Below are 26,536 nucleotides of genomic sequence, written 5' to 3'. Positions count from 1 at the left end.
TCACCCAGATTTGCCCGGCCGTAAAATACGCTTAAATATGATATTTTAATTTGTCCAGATTTCGTATATATTATTATAGATTTCGTATATATTATTATAGATTTCGTATATATTATTATAGATTTCGTATATATTATTATAGATTTCGTATATATATATATTATAGAGTCGTGATTTCAAAAAGGAAAAAAAAAAGTATTTGGGTGCCATCAGCTGGAAACCGAAATCAAAACTATAGCATTCAAAGCGAACGTAACACGTATATGAACTGATTAAAAATAAACTAAGATGAATGTACAAAATGTATAACGATTTTTTTCAATTTTTAACCATTTTTTAAAAGCTATTTTAATCGACTAAAAAAAATCCATAAAAAAATTCGATCATTTGAGGCACCTAGTGCCACTCTGCGACTTTTAGTTTCGCTGGAGATAGAGTTTGAAAATATGGAGACAGACAGACAGACATAGTGAGTTTTATAAATTAGGATCGGCTTTGCCCGGGTGTAAAATATGCTTAAATATGATATTTTAATTTGTCCAGATTTCATATATATTATTATAGAGTTGTGATTTCAAAACTAAAAAAAAAAATATTTGGGTGATATCAGCTAGAATCGAAACCAAAACCATAGCATTCAAAGCTGGTGACGTTACAACTATACTAATGTGACACACATATGAACTGATTAAAAATAAACTATGAAATGAATGTACATTATGTGGATTACGTTCTTTTCAATTTTAGCCCATTAAAATCTATTTTAACCGACTAAAATCCCATAAAAGAACGGTCTGTAAAAAGCCCAATCATTTGAGGCCCCTAATGCCGCTCTGCGGCTGTTAGTTTCGGAGGAGATAGAGTTGGAAAAAAAATATTTTAATTGGCTAAAGACCCATAAAAGAACGGTCCATAAAAAAATCCAATCTGAAAATTCCCTTCCGGCTATCTGCTTATCTTACTGTACTAATATGCAAAAGTTTAAATGTAATGTAAATCAACATCTTGTAAATCTTTGCTAGGCATCGTCCCAAATAGTAGCCCCTTACATACAAGTGGAGATATGCCTTGTTACGGGTGAACGTGAGTAAAAAAAAAGAAAAGTTATTTAAAGTTTTTGTTTTGAAATTTTAAAATTTTTTATATGTTTAAGACATTACATACAATGAGATGGTTGCATAGTGGCAGTATGAGGAGAGAGAGAGAGAGAGAGAGAGAGAGAGAGAGTAAGAAACAAGTATGTACTAATATAGAGTGAAAAAACAACTATTTATACTAATACTAAATATACTAAAACTGTGTTTGTCACGTTATTTGAGGACATATTTTAATACTAATAAAACAGATGGGGGATAAGGTTTAAAAACTTGGTTTTATTAGTGCTCTAGATGCCTCCTTATGTAGATTGGTGATCTTTTAAACCACCGCATTGCAAATAAAAACATTTTCACATACTTACTCTAGTATTGAAATTAAAGTTTTCCTTTTAACTGCCGAATACTGTTAAATGTTCATGCAAAAAAAAAAAAAATGAGGTTTTTCTTCTTCAGCTTGCAACGCTCTCGGCTCACACACACACACACACAAAAAAAACGACAATCCTTTTTCTCTTCCAGTTTCGATGTTCGTAGAAAATCTGTCTTTCTTCCCACTGACACACGAATTAACCGTACGTTCGAACGACCTCAAGTGAACAACTTTCCCAGCTTTTATACCCTATCTAGAAAAAAAAAAAGAAAGAGACAGGAAAAAAAAATAGCTTCTCCCATCATGCTCTGCTTTCCCAAGATACCCTTCATGTATATAAATTAGCTAGCCATCCTTTCATTCTTCTTTCCCAAAGAGCGATGCAGATACGCTCAGTACGTTTTGTTTTTATTCTTTTCTTTCTAACCATATACCCCACACTTACATGTTATATCAAAATTAGTATAAATTCCCAACTTATGAAAAATGAACCGATAGTAATTTCTCTGTTTTTATCATTTTTTTTTACCAAACGTAGGACAAGTTAACCTTGAATAAGAAATAATGTATTTTTACAGAATTCTATTTAATATGAAAAAAATCAAACCAAATGTTATTTTTGATGAAAAAAAAAATTCGTACAACAAAAAAATCGCATAAAATCAAATAAATTTTGTAATGCACTGAATGCCTCCTTAATTTGAATTAGTGCTTTTAGTAGCGCTCTGGAGCCTCCTTAGTTTTTTTTTTCACTAATGACTTAAAAAATAATTTCTCTCCTAGGATGTTGGTGGTTAGAAACTTGCTTTTGCTAGTGCTCTGGACACCTTCTTAATTTTATTTAGTGTTTTCAGTAGTGCTCTGGAAGCCTCCTGTGTTTTCTCAACGATCACTTTGTAAATTATTCTTTACTGGAGGGTAAAAACATTGCTTTAGTAGTGCTCTACAGGCCTCCTGCGTATTGTTTTTTTTAGAATTCCCTTAAAAATAATTTCTCTTTTTGGAGGAGGGGTTAGAAACTGGAGGCCTCCTTAATTCTAGTACATTCCGTAGTGCTCTTTCTTTTTTACTGACAACTTTAAAAAATATTTTTTCTTCTGGGGGAAGAGCTGTTAAAAACTCAGTTTTAGTAGTGCTTTCGGGGTCTCCTTAATTTTGATTAGTGCTTTCAGCAGTGTTCTGGAAGCCTCCTGAGTTTTCTTTTTTCTTAAGTGCTTGCTTAAAGAACAAGCCAAAAGTATATATGGTCCCCCGACTGATGTTTTTGTCATGTTTTTGCCATATATATCAATGTGGTCTTGCTTTTGGGTAATTTTCAGCAAAATCTAATCATCGGAAAAGATTCTATATCCCAGAAAGTGCTATTTTTGGCCATTTTGACCAATTTTGACCCCCTGGGACACAACCAGAATTTTCCCAGGGTAAAATATTACGTTTCCAGATATATATCCATGTGATATTGCTTTTGGATAATTTTCAGCAAAATCTAATGCGCGGAAAAGATTCTATGTATGGGGCACAATTACTTGTTAATGTAGACATTGGTTACCTCCCTTGCTTCAGTTACATGGTTACCTCCCTTGCTTGTGGTGATATAAATAGGAGTCGGCCATCTTGGTTTAGTCAGTTCGTTCGTACAGTTTAGACAGACTACAAGTGTCTCAACAAATGGTAGCAGAGATATCCCTCTGTGTGCGACAAAACGAAAAAAAAAAAAAAAAAAAAAAAAATTTTTTTTTTTTTTGTACAGCTTGTCTGTAGCACTAGACAGATCGGATATCGGATATGGCAACTTCGAACAAACAACCTCCATTGTTGGAGGGGGAGGATGTTTACGAGAACTGGAAACAAGACGTTGAAATGTGGTCGTTGTTCACGGATCTTTCTGAGGAAAAAAAAGGGCCAGCAGTGTTTTTGACGCTACCACCGAATATTAGAGAATGTGTCCGTGAATTGCCAACAAGTGACATCGGCGGACGAGATGGCTTGAAGATCTTAATAAAGAAACTGGATGACATATATTTAAAGGATGAACACACGCGCGCTTACATGACTTTTAAGGAATTTTACACTTATAAAAGACCGTCAGGTACCAGTATAAATGACTTTCTTGTTCGTTATGAGTTTTTGTACCAAAGATTAAAAAAATTCTACATTATTCTACCGGAAGGAGTGCAAGCTTTTCTTGTTTTGAACACGGTTAACATATCGGAAGAGAACGAAAAATTAGCGCGGACAACGTGTTCTGTTTTGACGTATCAAAACATGAAGGAATCGATAAAGAAAGTATTTGGTGACATTTATCGTGATGAAAATGTACCGGCAGTGAAATCAGAGCCCGAAATCGTCAACTATAATTATTCTAAACCGGGTAACAACAAAAGGCGTTTTCGTCGAGGACAATCTAATCCATGTGACCGAAGTGGAAACGTGTTGTTGTGTTACAAATGTCAGTCTCCGAACCATCTAATTAGAGAGTGTCCTAGAAATACGCCCAGGTTTACGGAAGCGACAGAACAAATACACATTACGTTGTTCATTCAAGAAAATATTTATTTGAACAGTACAAATGAAAAAATCTCAAATCTTGTAAAGGAAACATTTGGAATGGCAGTCTTGGATTCTGCTTGTACTCGCACACTGGCTGGCGAAGTGTGGCTTGATGTTTATTTAGATACTTTAAATGAAAGTGACCTGCAACTAGTGAAGTATACGAACTCAGACCGGAGTTTTTGTTTTGGTGATGGAGTGGCTGTCACAGCAATTAAAGTTGCTAAATTTCCGGTTACACTCGGAGGTATAAGAGTTTATATCGAAGCAGATATTGTGAAAAACGACTTGCCTCTTCTATTAAGTCACAAATCAATGAAGACAGCAGGAATAGTGCTAGATTTCCGGAAAGATATGTGCTGGATTTTTGATAAATGTATTGAACTAAAGACCACAACTTCAGGGCACTATTGTCTCCCCTTAACAAATAAGTTGTTGGATCATAGTGGTACTAAGAACATTGTATTACATGTTCAGAATTTTGGTCAGTGTTCTTTCACAGAAAAAAAAAAAAAAGCAGAAAAACTTCATCGACAGTTTGCTCATGCCTCGAAGGAAAAACTTGTTTCCTTGGTTAAAAAAAGTGGCAAATTCAATGACAAGGAATTTATAAAGGCGATTGAGGAGGTTTGTGAAAACTGTCAAATTTGCCTTAGATTTAAAAAAGCTCCACTGCGACCGGTTGTGGGATTGCCTCTTGGCAATAGATTTAATCACACAGTTTGCATGGATTTGAAAGAGTTCATCCACAATGAGGTGTGGATACTACATCTCATTGATGCCGCTACCAGGTATTCAGCGGCAACATTGATCAAAACAAAGAAGAAGGAGGAGATCATCAAAAACATCTTTATGATGTGGATTACCTATTTCGGATCTCCTGTTCGTTTTCTGAGTGATAATGGGGGTGAATTCAACAACGAACACTATAGACAGATGAATGAAAAACTCAACATAGAGACCTGTACTACTGCCGCAGAAAGTCCATTCAGCAACGGTACTGTAGAACATCATAATTTGATAGTTGCTGAGGCAATGAAAAAAACAATTGACGATGAGAAGTGTGAACCTGAAATTGCCTTGGCATGGGCTATTTGTGCAAAAAATGCCCTCCTCAATTACTCTGGACACAGTCCAAATGAACTTGTATTCGGTTTCAATGTAAATACACCCTCAATTCTGACAGACCAGTTACCTGCTATGGAGTCCTCTACTACAAGTGACATGGTGAGAAAAAATTTAAATGCTCTCCATAGTGCAAGGAGAAACTTTTTGGAAGCTGAGTCCAGTGAGAGAATTAGGAGAGCTCTCAGGTCTAATGTCAGAACTTATGCTGATGAAGATTATGCTACCGGAGACCAAATCTATTATCGGAGGCAGGGTTTTAAAGGATGGCGTGGTCCAGCAAAAGTGTTAGGCAGAGAAGGCCAGTTTGTCTTAATCAGACATGGCGGAGCATTTTATAGGATGCATCCGTGCCAATTGATGAAAGTGAATAAAAACAACGAAAAAAGAACAAAAAAAGCTGAAATGCTGGGAAACACTACAGAAGGGAAGAATGAATACCTTTTAGTTGAGGAAGAGGAGTTGCAGAATCAAGTGGTAGAAAGTGAAGATATAGACAGAGAAGAAGTTGTTGATAGTTCTACCAGTTTAAGAGATAAGACTGAAAAACCTGGCCGAAATAAGACCATAACTTATAAAATAAATGGAAGTGAGGAGTGGAAGAAAGGAAAGGTTATGTCAGTACAGCCTAAATCAACTGGCAAATATAGTCATTGGATCAATATAGAACCTGAGGATGAAAACGAGGATCAAGTTTGTATCAACTGGAATCATATTGATCATTGGAGAGAAGTGCCCCAATATACTGAACAGGAAAATGTAGTCCTGCTCACCGCTGAACAAGAGCAGTCGAAAGCTGTAATGGATGCCAAGCATAAAGAAATAAAAAACATGAACACCTATGAAGTATTTGAATGTGTGCCATACACAGGTCAAAAAACAATATCCACAAGATGGGTGATTACTGAAAAATTCAAGGATAATCAGAAAACAATGAAAGCTCGCCTTGTAGCATGAGGCTATGAAGAAAATAGTAATCTGAAAACGGACTCCCCAACATGTAGCCGTGAAGCTATGCGAATGGTCATGCTAACCGCATCAATAAAGAATTGGATGCTGCAGACCATAGATTTTACCTCAGCCTTTTTGCAAGGTGGTATTTTAGAGAGAGATGTGTACCTGAGGCCACCATCTGATGTTTGTCCTAAATCTCAAGTGTGGAAATTAAAAAGATGCATCTATGGATTGAATGATGCTCCACGGGCATGGTACAAGAGAGTTACTCAGGCTTTGATTGAATTAAAAGGAGTAGCAAGTGCTTATGATAATGCATTGTTTTTGTGGCATGATATTAAAGGAAATTTGACTGGAATTCTTGCTATGCACGTGGATGATTTTGTTTTCTGTGGAAACACAGAGTTTGAAAGGGATGTGATTGCAACATTGAAAGAAAAATTTAAGGTGGGATCTCATGAAAGTGGAACATTCAAATATGTTGGACTGAATGTTAATCAACAGGAAAATGGGATCACTGTAGAACAAGATCTATATGTATCTTCCATATCTCCAATAGAAATAAGCAAAGGGAGGATACTGAGGAAAAATGATGAACTGAATGAAGAAGAAAAGCATGAGTTGAAGAGACTTGCAGGTCAGATGATGTGGGTTTCAACTCAAACACGCCCTGATATAGCTTTTGATGTGTGTAAAATGAGCAACACTGGAAAGCATCCCAAAGTAAAAGCCTTATTTGAGGCGAATAAAGCCTTATCAAAATTGAAATCCAAGAAGGGTTCTATAACATTTCCAAAATTGGGAAAGCCCTCAGATTTACACATTTTGTGTTATACTGATGCCTCTTATGCCAGTCTGGAAGATGGATCTTCACAGGGTGGTTTTGTTGTCTTTATTGGAGGAAGTACTGACAAAATGGCCCCCATGTGTTGGGCGTCAAAGAAATTGGACAGAGTGACAAAAAGCCCATTGGCCTCAGAGACTCTTGCTCTGAATGAGGGAGCTGATGCTGGTGTTTTGACTGCGGTTATGATACAAGAGGTATTTCAGTTATCTAAATTGCCAGACGTTCTCTGCAAGACAGATAATGCATCACTTGTGGAGACATTGAATTCCAACAATCTGGTAAGCGATCGACGATTGAGAATAGATGTAGCAAGGCTGAAGGAAATGAAGAGTAGAGGGGAGATACAGATAGAATGGATCAAGGGTTGTGATCAGGTCTCTGATTGTTTGACCAAGGCAGGAGCTTCGTCTGAGCTTCTAAGGGACTTGTTAAATCAGAAATAAATTATTCACTTGAGGACAGCAGCAATGTTAATGTAGACATTGGTTACCTCCCTTGGTTCAGTTACATGGTTACCTCCCTTGCTTGTGGTGATATAAATAGGAGTCGGCCATCTTGGTTTAGTCAGTTCGTTCGTACAGTTTAGACAGACTACAAGTGTCTCAACATTACTGAAATTGTCAATCTTAGGTATTCTCCCTGCATATTAATTCTAGCACAACTTTTTCTAGCCAAATTTTAAGGCACTCATCCTCAACAGTATGACTAAGAACGAAAAATAGTCTCAGGTGTTTCCGCTTTTATTAATTATTATTAGTGGACCACTGACTTAGTTGGATTTGGACCTTAGAATTACACTACAAACTCATTATGACAAATAACCAGAAGATGCTAATAGTTGTGCAGCAACAATTAGAAAAAAATGGAAAAAGTAAAAGAAATGGCAAGAGACACAAGTTGCTATTTTATTATTTGGATCCATTCTGAGGCAGATTTTTTTTAATTCACCGATCTCTCTTTCTTTCTCTCTCTCTCTCTCTCTCTCTCTCTCTCTCTCTCTCTCTCTCTATATATATATATATATATATATATATATATATATATATATATATATATATATATATCTTTGGCTCTCTTTCTCTCATTATTATTACTGGTCCACTGACTTGGATTTAGACCTTAGAATTAACCCTTGTCCGTTTGTCCATTCATTCCCAAAATTCTCAATAACTACTCATTACATTGTTCTGAAATTTTTCATGAAGTTACAACTACCCAAGGGAGGAAATGTAACATTCTCGGATTTTTTATAAAAATTCTGATTACTGACAGTGGTTTCAGCTAGACAGGTGTTTTTCGTGAAAGATTGGCGAGGGGAGACCAGAGATTGGAGCTCAGACGAGCACTTCCCATGGAAATAATGATAAAACAAAGACAGGCTCGCAACGTCTCTTCTGTGGGAGAGAGGTTGCAGGGAAGAGAAAAGGGCATTTCCCACTAAGCCACAAAGTCTATTTTGTACTTTGTCAAGGCAGGATAGGCTGTTTTTAGCAGCTCCAGCCCAGATGTGGCAGCAATACTCCATCCTTGGATGTACTTGGCTTTTATACAGATAGAGAATTACATCAGTAGTGAAATATCTTCTGGAGCAGTAGAAGGATCCCATCATTTTCCCAGCAACTTGGGCAATAGACTTGATGTAAGTGTTCCATTTCAGATCAGGAATAAAGGTCAAACCCAGAAGCTTGTCAAAACATGAAGCCTCCCCAAGATGAGAGCCATCCATTTCAATTGATGCTAGATGGGGATCAGAGCGTTGATGATGTAAAGATAGGAGCTTGGTTTTAGATGCATTAAAAGTAACCAGCCACCTCTTCCCCCACTGTACCATGTGCTCAAGATCAAAGGAGAGAGAATCAGAGAGAATTTTGTCATTTACGGCATTTGATGTGTTGCCATAGATTGTCGTGTCATCAGCATAGATGTCAACGAATGATTTAAGTATGGGAGATCATTGATGTAGATCAGGAAGAGAGTTTGGCCCAGGATGGACCCCTGAGGAACTCGAGCATTAATATTAAGGGCCTCTGATTTCTGCTCATCATGAGCCTATCAGAGAGAAATGATTTAATAATTGAGAAAACATTTCCAGTTATACTATGGCTGGAAATCTTGTGAAGTAGGCCCTTATGCCATACCTTATTGAAGGCCTTTGATATGTCAAGAGCAATTGACCTAGAGAGGAAGCCTTTGTCAAGAAATTCACTGATTCTATGAGATATAACCGTTAGCACATCTGCTGTAGATCTAGCAGAACGGAAACCATATTGCATGTCACTATTATATATATTTATATATATATATATATATATATATATATATATATATATATATATATATACTAAAAGAGTGAAAAAACTACATACTAAATATACTAAAACTGTATTTGTCACGTTATCAAAAATCCGAGAATGTTATATTTCCTCCTTTGGCTAGTTGTAACTTCGTGCAAAATTTCAGAAAATGTAATGAGTAGTTATTGAGAATTTTGGGAATGAATGGACGGACAAGGGTTAATTCTAAGGTCCAAATCAAACTAAGTCAGTGGATCAATAATAATAATGAGAGAGAGAGAGAGAGAGAGAGAGAGAGAGAGAGAGAGAGAGAGAGAGGGGGGGTCGTTGAATTAAAAAAATCTGCCTCAAGAGAAGCAATCCAAATAATTTGCATAGAGTGAATAGCAACTTATGTTTCTTGCCATTTCTTTTACTTTCTTCTGGTGTGTTCGTGTGTTCGAATCTCTGTCAGAATTCAACTAAAAAGAAAAAAAAGCTTCACTCACAAAAAATACAAATCATTCAATCAAAAAGAAACTCCACTAAAAATGCCATAAACTGTTCGAGTAAAAAGAAGCAGCATCTCCACTTACCTGCCCATAACCTTCCAACGGCATCACATTTTCCATCATTGAAACGGTTTGTCGGCTTATCCTTTTCTGCCGTTAAAAAGGTCTTTTGTGTCTTGGTGTGCCAGTCAAGATGGACCAACTTCAAACCTTGCCCAATAACAAAACTGCCTTTTTCTCGTGGGACAATAAAACTCGTGGGATTACCTTGAAAAAATAATAAAATAAAATACGAGAAAATAAGCAAAAACTTGTGCCACTGAGCAATTGCTAGAAAAGAAATAAAACACTAAAACATAAAAGCACAATTAGAATATGGAGTGCCAGATGAATAAGTCCGGCAAGGTAAAATCTTTAAAAACTAATAGCATGCTGAGAGTTTAGAGTGGCCAACCTAATAGTTTGCGCACTGTCAACCAAACTTCAACTTCTGCAGTAGCAGGAGCATATATACTCGCGGCTTATAATTTTAAAGATGTTTTATTCTATAATAACATTAGCGTGGGTGCCCGGTGTTGCCCGGGTGTTTGGATATGTATGTTGAACAAAAAAAAAAAAAAATTGATAGTAGGAAGGCAGGCTCGAACCCATACCACAAAGGAGGAAAAGAATGGGGAAAAAAACCTGACATCTTTGCTGTTACGACCACCGCCAAACCAGAAGTGATGTAGGTTTTAATTAAGGCTAGACAATCGAATGGGGAGGATGACTTTCGAAAATATTGGTGAAAAAAGCGACCCTACTGTAGAAAAGTGCCAAGTTGAAGGTGAAGATATTAATGTTTTTAGCCAATTTTTCGGTATTTGTCGTCTGAAGGTTCGAGCTTACAAAACGATACTGATCTTTTGAAAATCCGTCGCCTCTGTCGAAAGTTTTAGGCAGACATGTAAACATACCTTGCCAAAGGGAGTGCAACCTTGAAGTTGGTTGGGAAGCTTGCATGTCTTAATGACCCCAAGAGCTAAGCCAGCAGGAGATTCATCTCCTGGCAGGGCCACCCATGCCGGACAGGTCAACGGGTAGAAGCCAGACTAAGAGCACTCCACCTACCTTCTGGGGAAGGTTGGGTGTAGGGCTAGCACCCTCACCCCGGAAAAAAGAACTTGCTACAAAAGCATCCACAACAAAAACCCAAGAAACTTTGGTTCTGGGAGAGAAAGGTTCTGCACCTGCAGAAAGAATGACGTGCTGTGGTCAAAGCCGAAAGGATGCTTCAGTGCTGAAAATCCTCTTATCGACCAGGACAACCACCACCATTGCTACATGGAATGTCAAAACCATGTATGAAGCAGGGGAGGCAGCACAAGTGTCAACAGAGATGCACCGATACAACATTGCCCTGCGATGATTGAGTGAGACGAGGTGGCTGCAAGCTGGACAAACAAGGCTGGCTACCAGTGAACTCTTGCTGTACACAGGACATGAAGAAAATGCAGCACACACGGAAGGCGTAGCAATCATGCTTTCAAGAACAGAAAGCTTTGACGGGGTGGGACGCATTCGGATCAAGGATAATAACAGCATCCTTCATGACTGAAGAAGAACATCAAGATGAATGTGATCCAATGCTACGCACCCACCAATGATCATGCCGACGAAGACAAAGACTATTTCTACAACAGACTACAGACAGTCTTAGACAAGTTTAAAGACAAAGACGTCAACATCCTGATGAGGGATTTCAATGCAAAGGTGGGATCAGACAACAGAGGCTACGAGGAAGTGATGGCATAACATGCTCTCAGAGAAATGAACGAAAATGAAGAGAAATTTGCTGACCTCTGTGGACTGAATGACCTTGTCATAGGAGGCAGCATCTTTGCCCACAAGAGGATACACAAGGCCACCTGGGTATCACCTGACCATGTAACAGAGAACCAGATAAATCACCTCTGTATCAGCAAGAAGTTTAGGCGGTCTCTTCAAGATGTACGAGTAAGGAGGGGAGCAGACACGGCATCAGACCACCATCTTCTGAATGCGAGACTCAAACTGAGACTTAGGCAGAAGGTAGGACGAGGTACAACATCAACCTACTGAAAGACTGTGAGCCTGAGTAACAGATTCCAAGTACGGCAGGAGTTTATCACCAAAGACACCAATGCCCACCACCTTTGGAAGGGCATAAAAGAACCAACACAAAGACTGGATCTCTATGAACACCTTACAGAAGATTCAAGCCAGAAGACTCAAGAAAAAGGCAGTCAATGAGAGCCGTAAAGGGGCAGCAAAATGACAGCCCAAGCAGAATATACAAGAGCCCACAAGGAAGTGAGGGAAATTAAATTAATTAAAGACAATAGATTTTATAGATATACAGACACACAAACACACTTTCACTTTTATAGATATATAGATAGATATAGATTGCCGATTGGTTGTAGCAGTCAACTTCCTTTCTGGCTTGTTCAATCAGGTGCCATCTCTCTGGTGAGCTGAACATGTTACGCCACAGCAACTCTCTCTCTCTCTCTCTCTCTTTAAATAGGAATTTAAAGGAAATAAAGCTATTTGTCAGTGGGTTCAGGTTGGAGGAGGGGGAGACCAGCAAGAGAAGGGTACAAATGTTATGCAATCGCCGGACAACGCCGGGTAGAAAGCATTTATTCAATTATCAGTTTATCTATCTATCTAATTGTCTATCCATCTATCTATCTATCTATTTATCTGTCTATCTATCTATCTAGCGGAATACAAAGTTGAATCGTGGGAAATAGTAAGGAGCGAGCATTGCAGGTGCAAAAAGGGTGAAGGGGTCATGTTGTGACATGAACCAAACTCTGTGACCGATCAAGTTGCACAGGCGGGGTGGGGGATCGAATGGGGATCTGACGTGTCAAGAGTTTCCGGTTTGAAGAAACTGAGTTAATTTTAGTGATTTGGGTTCAAGACGTTAAAAAGATGAGTCAAAACAAGTCTACCCACGAGGGGGAGACGGTTTCCAAATAGAACCACAAGCCAAAGCTTGTCATTCATTCCAATATATTGCGACAAAATGCCTGGGAGCGAATAAAAATATTTATAAAAACAACCATTCGTCTTGGGTCCATGTCTTGCCTGCGTTCTTTGTCGTGACAGAATCCAGCTCCCTCAAGATGATCGATGAATTCACCAGAAGGCGCAGCAGAAAACAGGTGTTTCGTCACGGTTGGGTATTATTGTATATGTTCTGACATACGCAAACACATTCAGAGACTAGAGAACTTGAATGCCTACTAGACACTGTCCTCGAGTGTCTAAGGTCTCTCTGTAAAGGGGTTTGCCAGAACAATATGGCATGAGGATACTTTTTCCATAGAAGTAAACCCTGACCAAATATTCAAAATCACATAGTATTCGCAGCCCAAATAAGATCTCCTCACTACGGCTACCCCACAGCTTTTGTGAAGAATGGTGCACCTTCTCCAAGTGATATTACCTCAAGTAATAGCACAAAGCTGGATATTCCACCAGACTAGCTAAATTCTTGTCCTGGAATCCAGTAAGACCAAGAGACCAACATGAAAGATATGCTACAACATATAAAAATGGTTAATTGGGGAGAGGAAAATTATGTTCTCAATTTCTTTACTAACTCAGTGTTTGAGAGATAAAGAACTTAAATGGAACATTCGAATATCTATGTATCTCATATAGACTTCAAGTGTTAGTCCCAGGTCGTAGGCCCCTTGATTTCTGAGAACTTCGACTGAAGTAAAATAAAACAAAAAAAACTAGACAAGCACAACTGTAAAGACAGATATTTAGAGACGAGACAGTCAAGGAGGCCTGATAAATAACACCGTTAAATAATGAAGTTAAATAATGAAGTTAAATAATGAAGTTAAATAATGAAGTTAAATACACAGCTAGAGAACACGCGGACAAATAAGCAACAGACGTTTCTAAAAATATTATAAAAATAACACAAAGTCGTAACACGCCTTCTGAAAGGTCATTACATAATATAACAGTTGCTGCTTCAGTAACCATTCGTGACAACAAGTCACGAAAAAAAAAAAACGGTTTCAAGAGAAGAAAAAACACAAAAAAATATATATACGAAAAACAGCATAAATAGGTCGATAGAACTATTAAAAGAAAAGATTTGAAAACAAAAGAAAAATTTGCTTGAGAAATGTCTATGAAATTGATTTAAGATGTACTTTTTTCTTTGTTAACAGGTGTATGTGGGTGTTTTTTTTTTAATTTCTGTTGCTAAAAAGAAAAAGTTGTATGTGAGTGTTTCTTTTTCATTTCTGTTGCTAAAATAAAAAAGTTGTATGTGAGTGTTTCTTTTTTATTTGTGTTGTTAAAAAGAAAAAGTTGTATGTGAGTGTTTCTTTTTTATTTGTGTTGTTAAAAAGAAAAAGTTGTATGTGGGTGTTTCTTTTTTATTTGTGTTGTTAAAAAGAAAAAGTTGTATGTGAGTGTTTCTTTTTTATTTGTGTTGTTAAAAAGAATAAGTTGTATGTGAGTGTTTCTTTTTTATTTTTGTTGTTAAAAAGAAAAAGTTGTATGTGGGTGTTTCTTTTTTATTTGTGTTGTTAAAAAGAAAAAGTTGTATGTGAGTGTTTCTTTTTTATTTGTGTTGTTAAAAAGAAAAAGTTGTATGTGAGTGTTTCTTTTTTATTTTTGTTGTTAAAAAGAAAAAGTTGTATGTGGGTGTATCTTTTTTATTTGTGTTGTTAAAAAGAAAAAGTTGTATGTGAGTGTTTCTTTTTTATTTTTGTTGCTAAAAAGAAAAAGTTGTATGTGAGTGTTTCTTTTTTATTTGTGTTGTTAAAAAGAAAAAGTTGTATGTGAGTGTTTCTTTTTTATTTTTGTTGTTAAAAAGAAAAAGTTGTATGTGGGTGTTTTTTTGTGTTGTTAAAAAGAAAAAGTTGTATGTGGGTGTTTTTTTGTGTTGTTAAAAAGGAAAAGTTGTATGTGGGTGTTTTTTTGTGTTGTTAAAAAGAAAAAGTTGTATGTGAGTGTTTCTTTTTTATTTGTGTTGTTAAAAAGAAAAAGTTGTATGTGAGTGTTTCTTTTTTATTTGTGTTGTTAAAAAGAAAAAGTTGTATGTGAGTGTTTCTTTTTTATTTGTGTTGTTAAAAAGAAAAAGTTGTATGTGAGTGTTTCTTTTTTATTTGTGTTGTTAAAAAGAAAAAGTTGTATGTGGGTGTTTCTTTTTTATTTGTGTTGTTAAAAAGAAAAAGTTGTATGTGAGTGTTTCTTTTTTATTTTTTTTGCTAAAATGAAAAAGTTGTATGTGAGTGTTTCTTTTTTATTTGTGTTGTTAAAAAGAAAAAGTTGTATGTGGGTGTTTTTTTGTGTTGTTAAAAAGGAAAAGTTGTATGTGGGTGTTTTTTTGTGTTGTTAAAAAGAAAAAGTTGTATGTGAGTGTTTCTTTTTTATTTGTGTTGTTAAAAAGAAAAAGCAGAGAAGAAAAGGAAAAATTAACACGAGAAAAGAATGATACATACGGACACGCACTCAAACAAAGAAAGAAAAAATAGACACAACAAAATACATAGGGGGACGTTAAAAACGTGTCAAAACAAGTCTCCCTATGAGGGGGAGACGGTTTCCAAATGGAACCACAAGCCAACGCTTGTCATTCATTCCAATATATTGCGACAAAATGCCTGGGAGCGAATAAAAATATTTATAGAAACAACCATTTGTCTTGGGTCCATGTTTTGCCTGTGTTCTTTGTCGTGACAGAATCCAGCTCCCTCAAGATGATCGATGAATTCTGTGCGAGCCTTTTCTAGTCTCACACAAAAACACGCGTTCACATCTCAAGCCATTTTTCTTGTCATACACATACGCGCACACGTATACACACATAGATATATTCACGTTCGCGTACATACACTCACATTCACGTGCACACACGCTAAGTAAACACATGTATGCACACATACGCGCACATATACGCACACATGAGCAACGTCACTTCCCCTTTGAAGGAAATCCACACATGCGCAAAAGACCACCAGAAACAACTATAAAAGCAAGAGACCTGAACTGTAGCCCTTTTCGACTTAGCTCCTGAGCTGAGCAGTCGACGGACCATTCGCTCCCTTTCGGGGCGCCCGTGCACCTAACATCACCTGCTACTATGTGTGTGGGCAAGAGTCAACAGACAGTACGTACACCTTACATGCTTTCTATCTCCATGAACTGGATGAACTTTCTCTCTCTCTCTCTACAACAATAGATTTTCCCTCTCACCAGCTAACAGCGAGAGATGCACACCAAACTGGATTGACTTTCTCACTCTCTCTCTCTACAACAATAGACTTTCCTTCTCACCAGTTAACAGCGAGAGACGCACGCCAAACTAAACACGTGCTGTACCCTTTTCTTCCATTTGTTTCTTCACAAAATAAATTCTAGTTCGTTTAATTCAATTTAACACATTGATCGTTCCTTCCTCAAAATAATTCATTTTTCCTATTTTGCTCCACTACAATTCTTCAGGAGGCGCAGCAGAAAGCAGGTGTTTTGTCACGGTTGTGTATTATTGTATATCTTCTGACATCATAAACACATTCAAAGACTAGACGAGTACAATTGTAAAGACAGATATTTAGCGTGTGTGGCTTTAAGGTGACTTTTCTGGGAAAGGCAGATGACAACAATAATCCACGTGAGAAAACGATCCCGTCAAAGACAAAGCGCCGAATAGTTAGCAGACTTGAATAAAAACCCTGCTCGTAAGTAATGTTGACGGCCTTATATAAGTATGTAGTTTGTATGTAACCGGAGAGCATCTCAACAGGATACATATTCCTACGCTGAATGGTCACTAAGCAGAGACGTAGAGACTATATGATCATAGCCTGATAAATAAGACCGTTAAATAATGAAAAATAGACACAACAAAATACATAGGGGTTGTATTTTGAAAAAAAAAAAAAATTTTTTTAAATAGACACAACGAAATACGTAGGGGTTGTATTTTGAAAAAAAAAAAAAAATTTTTTTAAATAGACAGAAGAAATTTATAATGAAAAAAGAGCACACACTACGTTGAACCTCCACCCCAAACACACACACTCACATACAAAAAACAACTATGAAAGATAGTTAAAATCGAAGATGAATACACAGTGTGTCAAAATAAAAAATGGCATATGTAAAAGGTGGTGTTTTTTGTGTTATCGAAGAAAAGAAAAAGAAAGGGTGAAATGTTATCCGTTTTTTTTTGTATGAAGAAAAACAAGTGGCACTTCTGCATGACAATGACCTGAGGTGAATGTGTGTATTTTAGTTTCAAGAACGACCGATAGAGGGCGTATGTCAGCTGAACAGGTGTTGATAACTTGTACTTTTCTAAAAGTTCATGCAAAGACAATCCCTTGGAAGGGTTTTTTAAACAAATAAGGGAACTCTATCCCTATTAACTGTGAAAAAACACTATATTCCAAAAAGATTTCAATGAAAATCATTCATTGAAAAATATATATATATATATATATATATAATTAAAAAAATTCTATAAATTTTTATAAATAAATAAATAAAAGTTTCTATATTAAAATTATATTTTGCTACATTGACAAATAAAAATTATATTTTGATACATTGACAAACAAAAATTATATTTTGATACATTGACAAATAAAAATTATATTTTGATACATTGAAAAACAAAAATTATATTTTGATACATTGACAAACAAAAATTATATTTTGATACATTGACAAACAAAAATTATATTTTGATACATTGACAAACAAAAATTATATTTTGATACATTGACAAATAAAAATTATATTTTGATACATTGACAAACAAAAATTATATTTTGATACATTGACAAACAAAAATTATATTTTGATACATTGACAAACAAAAATTATATTTTGATACATTGACAAACAAAAATTATATTTTGATACATTGACAAACAAAAATTATATTTTGATACATTGACAAATAAAAATTATATTTTGCTACATTGACAAATAAAAATTATATTTTGATACATTGACAAACAAAAATTATATTTTGATACATTGACAAATAAAAATTATATTTTGATACATTGACAAACAAAAATTATATTTTGATACATTGACAAACAAAAATTATATTTTGATACATTGACAAACAAAAATTATATTTTGATACATTGACAAACAAAAATTATATTTTGATACATTGACAAACAAAAATTATATTTTGATACATTGACAAACGAAAATTATATTTCGATATATGTTTATACAATCTTACTGTGAAACAAAAATATCTTTGTGTAAAGAACAAACAAACAAATTATTCTTAAACCTCTATAAATGTTTAATGTTTTTAAATTTTGATACATGTTTATACAATCTTACTGTGACCCCCACCCCCAATTTCGTGCTTTTCCTGCTCAGCTCCGTACTTAGTGTTCCCATAGACATGGTCCTAATTCAAAGTAGCCGCAAACGTCCTAGTTTGAAGTAAATAAATAAATAATAATAATAGTAATAATAGTTGTAGTAACGACAATAATAGCAGTTTGCATTTTTACCCCAAACAAGGCATAGTACCACTTTGATGTAGAGGGCTACAATGTAGGACATAATTTGTAGGAGTACTACGTAGGGAGTTGAACAGCAAGATGTCTATTTACATTACACTTGAACTTCTGCATGTCAGTACAGTCAGGGAAACAGGATCCCGGAAGGGAATTCCAAAGTCTAGCAGTCCTAGGGAAGAAATTATTAGAGTAGAAGGTTTTCTTCTTACATCTGGGGATTTCTACTGTGTAGGGGTGGGATTTTGCTATTTGTCGGGTTTATCGGGGATATTTACATCGAGGGGGTACCAGAGCACCTACCATTAAAATACTTGTAAAACAGGCAGAGGGATGCAACATTTCATTGATGGGACAGAGGTTGAAGCCTAGCCGATAGTGCGGGACTAATTAGGTTGGCAACTCTCTTTTGAACTGTCAAAGAGGGAGAGACTAGTAGCAGATGCACCAACCCAAATGTAGCAGTAGTAGTAATAATAATAATGGTTTTAGTAATAATAATACTAGTATTAATAATAATAATAATAATAATAGTTTGACTGATATGAAAACTGTTTACAGACATTTTGGCAGATGAAATTTACCAATATCTGGAACCGCAAAAGATCTTACCTGATAAACAAAAGTGATGAAGACAAGGTAGTAAAAGGACGAAGGATCAATTGCTTATGAACTTGTTGCACTTGTATCCCCCAATGTACATATCCCCAACACACCCGCTTATCAACAAAATCTCACCCCTTCATTGTTGAGATCTGTTCCCTAAATGTCAGAAAACTTTCTACTCTAATAATTTCTTCCCTTGAACAGCTAGACTTTGGAATTCCTTTTCTGCTACCTGCTTCCCTGGATGTACTGATAGAAGTTTAAATGTAACGTAAACCAACATCTTGTTAATTTTTCCTAGGCATGGTCACAAATAATAGCCTCTTACGTCCAAGTGACAATATGCCTTGTTAGAAGTGAATGTGAGTAAAAAAAAAAAAAAAAAAATGTCCAAGAGATACGAAGAGAGAATCGAACAGTTTAGACAGAATAAGGTTATTTGGTTTTGACCAGAAGTTGTATAAGGAACTTAATAAAAAGATCAAATTGTTTAAATGAAGCACCAAATGAACAAAGTTTTGGGGTGTTAAAAAGGAACATAACAGAAGTGCGTTTGTGCATGAACGATTTAAAGAATAAAAAAAAAAATATGTTTAAGCAAACGCTAGATGTGACGAAACTGAACAATGAAAAAGTTGCAAAACAATGCATGAAAATTCCAAATTGGAAGGCGCCCGGGCAGATTATGTTTAGGGATATTGGCTAAAGGATTACATCTCTAACTGACGAATTTTGACTGTAGATATGAATCCTGAGTGGAGCGCGCATAGGCAAACAGTACTCTGCCAGATGATACATCAAAGAGTACTGCGGTTGATAACTATCGGCCCATCACCTGCATTCCATTGATGTGGAAACTTCTGACAGGCATTTTGGCAGATGAGATTTATCAATATCTGGAACAGCAAAAGGTGTAGGGGACTGCTACATTTGGGTTGGTGCATCTGCTACTAGTCTCTCCCTCTTTGACAGTTCAAAAGAGAGTTGCCAACCTAATTGGTCCCGCACTATCGGCTAGGCTTCAACCTCTGTCCCATCAATGAAATGTTGCATCCCTCTGCTTGTTTTACAAGTATTTTAATGGTAGGTGCTCTTGTACCCCCTCGATGTAAATATCCCCGATAAACCCGACAAGCAGCAAAATCCCACCCCTACACAGTAGAAATCCCCAGATGTAAGAAGAAAACCTTCTACTCTAATAGTTTCTTCCCTAGGATTGCTAGACTTTGGAATTCCCTTCCGGGATCCTGTTTCCCTGACTGTACTGACATGCAGAAGTTCAAGTGTCATGTAAACAGACATCTTGCTGTTCAACTCCCTACGTTACCTGATAAACAAAAGGAATGTAGACGAGGGACCAAAGATCAATTATTGATAAAACAATATTTGGGGATTGTAAGAGAAGATCCACAAATCTATGCATGCCATGAATAAATTACCGCAAAGCATATGATCTGGTTCCACATAGCTGGACTAAAGAATGTATGGAAATATTTGGAATAGCAGCGAATGTGCGAGATTTCTTGAAAAGAGGCATGAAATAATGGAAAATGCCATTGCTATCAAACAGAGAAGATCTTGAGGAAGCTTGTGTACAGAGAGGCATTTTTCAGGGGGGGGGGGGCAGGCAGCTTGTCGTCATTGTTGTTTGTTTTGAATATAATACCCTTGTCGTTCATATTGTAAAAGGTAAATGCATGTTATGAGTGGGGGAAGAAGGATTACCGGATAAACAATTTATTATTTATGGATTAAAAAAAAATTTTTTTTTTTTTTTTACATGGAGGTCACCACTTATCAAGGCTCGGAAGCCACTCGGGGATAAGGGTCATTGCATGTACAGTAATCAATGGGATAGTATCATAGTAATCGTTAGTATTGGAGATTTGATAAAGTGTCTTACTTAAGAGGGCGATTCATCAGGAATTTGTTTATGCTGGACTTGAAGACATCCAAGTTGTAGTCAGGTGGGAAACGGGTAAACGGAAGAGAGTTCCACAGGTATGCACTTCTAAGAAAGAAGCATGACCTAAAGTTGTAAGACTAGGTAAATATGTTTGTGAGGACTGTTCGAATGTTCGGTAATGACATAAGTAGTGAATTTGGCATGAAGAAGAGTGGTGTCTTGAAATTGAAAAGGGAAACATTGTTGAAAGTAAAGGAATAAAACTTTGGAATGCGGAAATGATAAAAGAGATGGCAGAAGAAGGATACGCCTACTTAGGAATTGTGGAATTCTATAAAATAAAAGAAACTGAAATGAAGGAAATAATAGGAAAAGAATACATGGTTGGTTTTTAGGTCAAGATTGAAAGAAAGAAACAAAATATCTGTCATGAGCACTGGGCAGTAACCGTCTCTGCTTTATCATTATTTTCATGGCAAGTGCTCGTCCGAGCTCCAATCTATGGTCCTCCTTGCCAAACTTTCACAAGAAACACTTATCTAGTTGAAAACACTATAAATAATTTCCCCAAACTCCTTATCTGTGCCTAAACTTAAACATAGATTCCATGAACAAGGTTTCTTTCTTAGAACGGCACGCCTGTGAAACTGTCTTCCGTTTGCCTGCTTTTCAGCTAACTACAATATGGCCGTCTTCAAGTCCAATGCAAACGAGTTCTTGATGAGCCGTTCCACTTAAGTTAACAGATTTATCGAACCTCCACTACTAACGATTACTATGATTCTGATAACCCTTTGACCTTTATCCTCGAGTGGCCTCTGGGCCTTGATGAGTGCTGACTCCTATGTAAAAAAAAAAAATAAATAATAAAAAAATGAAGGGGTTATTATTCAATGGAAAGAAAATGAGCTGAAAGATATGGACAGAAAGACAAAGAAAACCGATGACAATGAATGGAACTCTTCACCCAAATAAGTTATATGTGAAAAGAAAAGAGGGAGGAGTAGTAGGAGGACTAATAAGTATAGAGCGATGCGTTAAAGAAGAAGAAAAAAATAGTCTGAAAGTCTCAACCTGTAAAGAAGAGCTTATAAAGGGTGTGTCAAAATGTAAAAAATTGCAAGAAAACGAACTTGTAAGAAGCAAAGAATTTAAGACAAGGAATGAACATCCAAGAATGGAGTACTGCTGCCACATCTGGGCAGGAGCTGCTAAAAACAGCCTATCCTGCCTTGACAGAGTACAAAATAGGCTTTGTAGCCTAGTGGGTGATTCCCTTTTCTCTTCCCTACAACCTCTCTTCCACAGGAGAGACGTTGCGAGCCTGTCTTTGTTTTATCGTTACTACCATGGCAGGTGCTTGTCTGAACTCCAATCTCTGGTAACCCCTTGCCAATCTTTCACGATAAACACCCGCCTAGCTGAAACTACTGTCAAAAATTTTCCCCACTCCTTATCTGTGCCAAAATCAAAACATAGATTCCATCAACAAAGCTTCTTTCTTAGAAGTGCACGCCTGTGGAACTGTTCCGGTTGCCTGTTTCCCACCTGACTACAACCTGGATGTCTTCAAGTTCAATGTAAACAAATTCCTGATGAACCGCCCCCTTAAGTAATACAATTTATCAATTCTCCAACACTAACGTACTGTACACACAACCTTTATCCCCAAGTGGCTTCCAGGCCTTGATAAGTGGTGACTACCTTGTAAAAAAAAAAAAAAAAAAAAAAAAAATGGAAGACAAGTGGATTGAGAAGAAAATGCATGGGCAGTTCAGAAAAGATCTACTAGAGACAGTGGACAGCAAAAAACCTGGCAATGGTTATCAAAATGTGACTTGGAGGTTGGGACAGAAGCCTAATATGTGCTGCGCAGGAGCAAGCGCTCAGGACAAATTATGTGAAGTATCACATTGATAAAAGTGTTGACTTTTTTTGTTTTATTTTACTTCAGTCGAAGTTCTCAGAAATCAAGGGGCCCACAACCTGGGGCTAACACTTGAACTCTATATGAGATACATAGATATTCGAATGTTCCATTAAAGTTCTTTATCTCTCAAGCACTGAGTTAGTAAAGAAGTTGTGAACATAATTTTCCTCTCCCCAATTAACCATTTTCATATGTTGTAGTATATCTTTCCTTTTGGTCTCTTGGTCTTACTGGATTCCAGGACAAGAATTTATCTAGTCTGGTGGAGTATCCAGCTTTGTGCTATTACTTGAGGTAACATCACTTGGAGAAGGTGCACCATTCCTTCAAAAAGCTAATGTGGGTTAGCCATAGTGAGGAGATCTTATTTGGGCTGTGAATACTATGTGATTTTGAATATTTGGTCAGTGTTTACTTCTATGGAAAAAGTATCCTCATGCCAGATTGTTCTAACAAACTCCTGTACAGAGAGACCTTAGACACTCGAGGACAGTGTCTAGTAGGCATTCAAGTTCTCCCCTACTGTGTGAACAGAAAGGTGAGAATGTACAACACTTTATCAGTAGTTGAGAGAAGTTAACTCAAAAGGAATACAAGAGATGGCATGACAGTATTGCGAAAAATGTCCATTGGAATATATGCAAGAAAAGAGGGTTGGAATGCAGTGAAAAATGGTATGAGCATGTTCCAGAAAGGGTGGTGGAGAGAGATAAGGTGAAATTATTGTGAGATATGAATATCCAATGTGATAATGTTATTCAAGCAAGGAGACCAGATTTAGTTTTGCTGGATAAAAAAAAAAAAAAAAACACAAGGCAATAATCATTGATATAGCAGTGCCAGCTGATATGTACTGGAAAACTGGAAAAAAAAATTGTTGTCACTCAGCTTCCAGGAAACACCACAGGCTGTTTTCAAGGATATATCCTTTATGACCTGTGTGAAAGCTCCTTGTGAGCCAATAATAATGATAATAATAATAATAATTATTATTATTCTTTCTTTCTTTTTTGATAAAACCAGTCTGTGGGAAAATTATTTTTAGGCGTTAAGTTAAATATATTAAAATTGTTGACCTAAATAATAAATATGCTTCAAGTCCATGTCTCCCTATCGCCGCCTCAGTCTTCCCACCCCCTCTCTGTGCATATCAGCGCCTCCATTAGCCCTCGCTCCGTCTGGCCAATATGTCTGCGTCTCCAACTAAATACGCCCACTATTTTCAATTTCTTTAACTTTTCTCCTCCCAATTGTCTCTCCACGAGGGCAAAGTTAAATAAAAGATTTTTTTTTTTTTAATGTGGGGAAAATTCAACTCCTCTAAAGGAGGATTCTGCATCAGACCAAAAACTAAAATTGTCTCCGTCTAGAAAGATTTCTTCTTCGTTACACGAGAGATCTACCTTTGTTGCAAAACAATCCAAAATTAAAAAGCTTTGCAGATCGATGGAATATTAAATTTTTGGTGCTTCTACACATTATCGCCGAAACTGAAGACGCCATTTTATTTCGAGCACCTGTCGATTAGAATCAGAGGGAGAAATCAATATTTTAAACTATGGCCGAAGTTATATAAATAACACAAAAATTAAACGGCAGATTTGCATTTGGAAGCCAGGTAATCACTAAAAGGGACACTTAAAAGTCGACACCGGTATCGATCAAAAGTTTTTTTTACATGTTTTACAAACTTTAAATGGGTAAAATATAATAACATAATTATTGAAAATGTGATCATGTGATTAAAATTTTGGGTTTGTATTACTGTACACATAGATTCGAAAAAGTTGTCAAAAAACAAATATATAACAAATAAATGTTATCAAAGGCAAGATAAGTTACTTTTCTACCTAACTGGATATATTTTTTTGTGTTTTTATTCAATGTAACATGTTTATTCATCTCGAAAAACATGCAGTGTTTACCGATGTATTGGAAAATTCAAAATGGCGCCCGACTGTCTCTTTAACACGGTAAGTTTGGGAAAAGATGTTATAAATAATAAACTAGGCAAAATACTATTAAAAAACAACCGAATATATGTCAACTTATGTCACGGTAACATATATTGTCACGGTAATGTTTTTAATGTTAAATTATAAAATAAAATATATTTAATCATTTTTAAAACTTCATCTTGCATTATTTTTTAAATTTTGTTAAACAACGTGGTATATTTAAATTAAATTTTAATAACGATGATCACATTTTCAATAATTATATTGTTATATTTTACCCATTTAAAGTTTGTAAAACACGTAAAAAAAACAAACAAACCTTCTGCTAGATACAGGTGTCGGTCTTTAAGTGTCCCTTTTAGTGATTTACCTGGTTTGAGGATATTTGTACAACTAAACGGCAAATCTGCCAATTAAACTAAATAAACTACCGGAAAGAACTGTGAAAAAAATTGAAAAAAAGTGAAAGAGAACGGGTTTGTATTACTGTACCAAAAAAGTTGTCAAAAAACAAATATATAACAAATAAATGTTATCAAAGGCAAGATAAGTTACTTTTCTACCAAACTGGATATATTTTTCGTGTTTTTATTCAATGTAACATGTTTATTCAGCTCGAAAACCATACAGTGTTTACCGATGTATTGGAAAATTCAAAATGGCGCCCGACACTTTCTTTAACATGGTAAGTTTGGGAAAAGGTGTTATAAATAATAAACTAGACAAAATACTATTTAAAAAAACACCGAATATATGTCAACTTATGTCACGGTAACATATAATGAGCGAATTTCTAACAGTATTTTGTCTAGTTTATCATTTATAGCATCTTTTCCTGAACTTACCGTGTTTAAGAGAGTGTCGGGCGCCATTTTGAATTTTCCAATACATCGGTAAACACTGTATGCTTTTCGAGCTGAATAAGCATGTTACATTGAATAAAAACACGAAAAATATATCCAGTTGCAGTTAGGTAGAAAAGTAACTTATCTTGCTTTTGATAACATTTATTTGTTATATATTTGTTTTTTGACAACTTTTTCGAATCTATGTGTACAGTAATACAAACCCAAGAGAACATATATCCACAATTGTTTAATTGGAAATGTTTCGATTTAATTAATGAAAACGGGAAAGTTTTACATTTAATTTTAAGTTAATTTATTCTTTCCGGAAGCACTCGTTCTCCAGTTTAATTTTTTTGTTATTTATTTCATGCTTCGGCCATAGTTTAAAATACTGACTTCTGCCTTGGATTTTAACAGCAAGTGCGCAAAATAAAATGGCGTCTCCAGTTTCAGCGATAAAGTGTAGAAGTACCATTTTTTTTGCGTTTGCTAAAAGTTATGTGTTATTATTTTCTTTTTGCATCCCCTTATTTTCTTGTTGACTAAACTGCACTACTGCTCTTGCTTTCTTTCTTCAACTGTACGGGCATTCAGAAATTTAAATGTAACGTGAACAAACATCTGGAAAAAGATAAACCAATAAAATATTTTAGACTTTAGCAAGAAGAGGCATCCTAAGTAGAGTGGGGGTGTAGCCCGACATTTAACCAACAAGAGGGTCGGCATGGGGGAAGACTGTAGAGAAGCAACTGTCCCCTCAAGAGTATAGAGACTTGTACTTGACCAAGTACAGACAATACATAGAGGGGGCAGAAATTAAACCAGTGCCAGGCGCCTGGGAGGCAATCGAAGACAGAGTGCTCTCCCTCATCATCTCGGATATGCCGGAAAACCGCCTCCTAGGGATGAAAAAGGAAGACATGGCAGGGCTCCTACACAAGCTAAACATCCCGGTATTATACCTGTACCAGAGGAGCTACGCCATGTGGGACATCCTCCTAC

At 36.1% G+C, this 26,536-nt stretch overlaps 1 protein-coding gene across 1 annotated transcript in view; it reads right to left on the bottom strand.

The window, feature by feature from the left end:
* LOC145287730 (regucalcin-like) overlaps nucleotides 1-26,536 on the bottom strand; it is a 52,665-nt gene that overhangs the window by 16,182 nt on the left and 9,947 nt on the right. Inside the window, exon 2 of the mRNA XM_080135486.1 lies at nucleotides 9,813-9,995. Coding sequence (XP_079991612.1) covers nucleotides 9,813-9,995 — 183 coding nt within the window. The remainder of the gene's footprint in view (nucleotides 1-9,812; nucleotides 9,996-26,536) is intronic.

Source organism: Euprymna scolopes, chromosome 11 (genome assembly GCF_053919585.1).
Source record: "Euprymna scolopes isolate OS-2025 chromosome 11, ASM5391958v1, whole genome shotgun sequence".
Lineage (NCBI taxonomy): Eukaryota > Metazoa > Mollusca > Cephalopoda > Sepiida > Sepiolidae > Euprymna > Euprymna scolopes.
The sequence above is the reverse complement of the archived record's forward strand: the minus strand, read 5'-3'. Positions and strand labels throughout refer to the sequence as shown.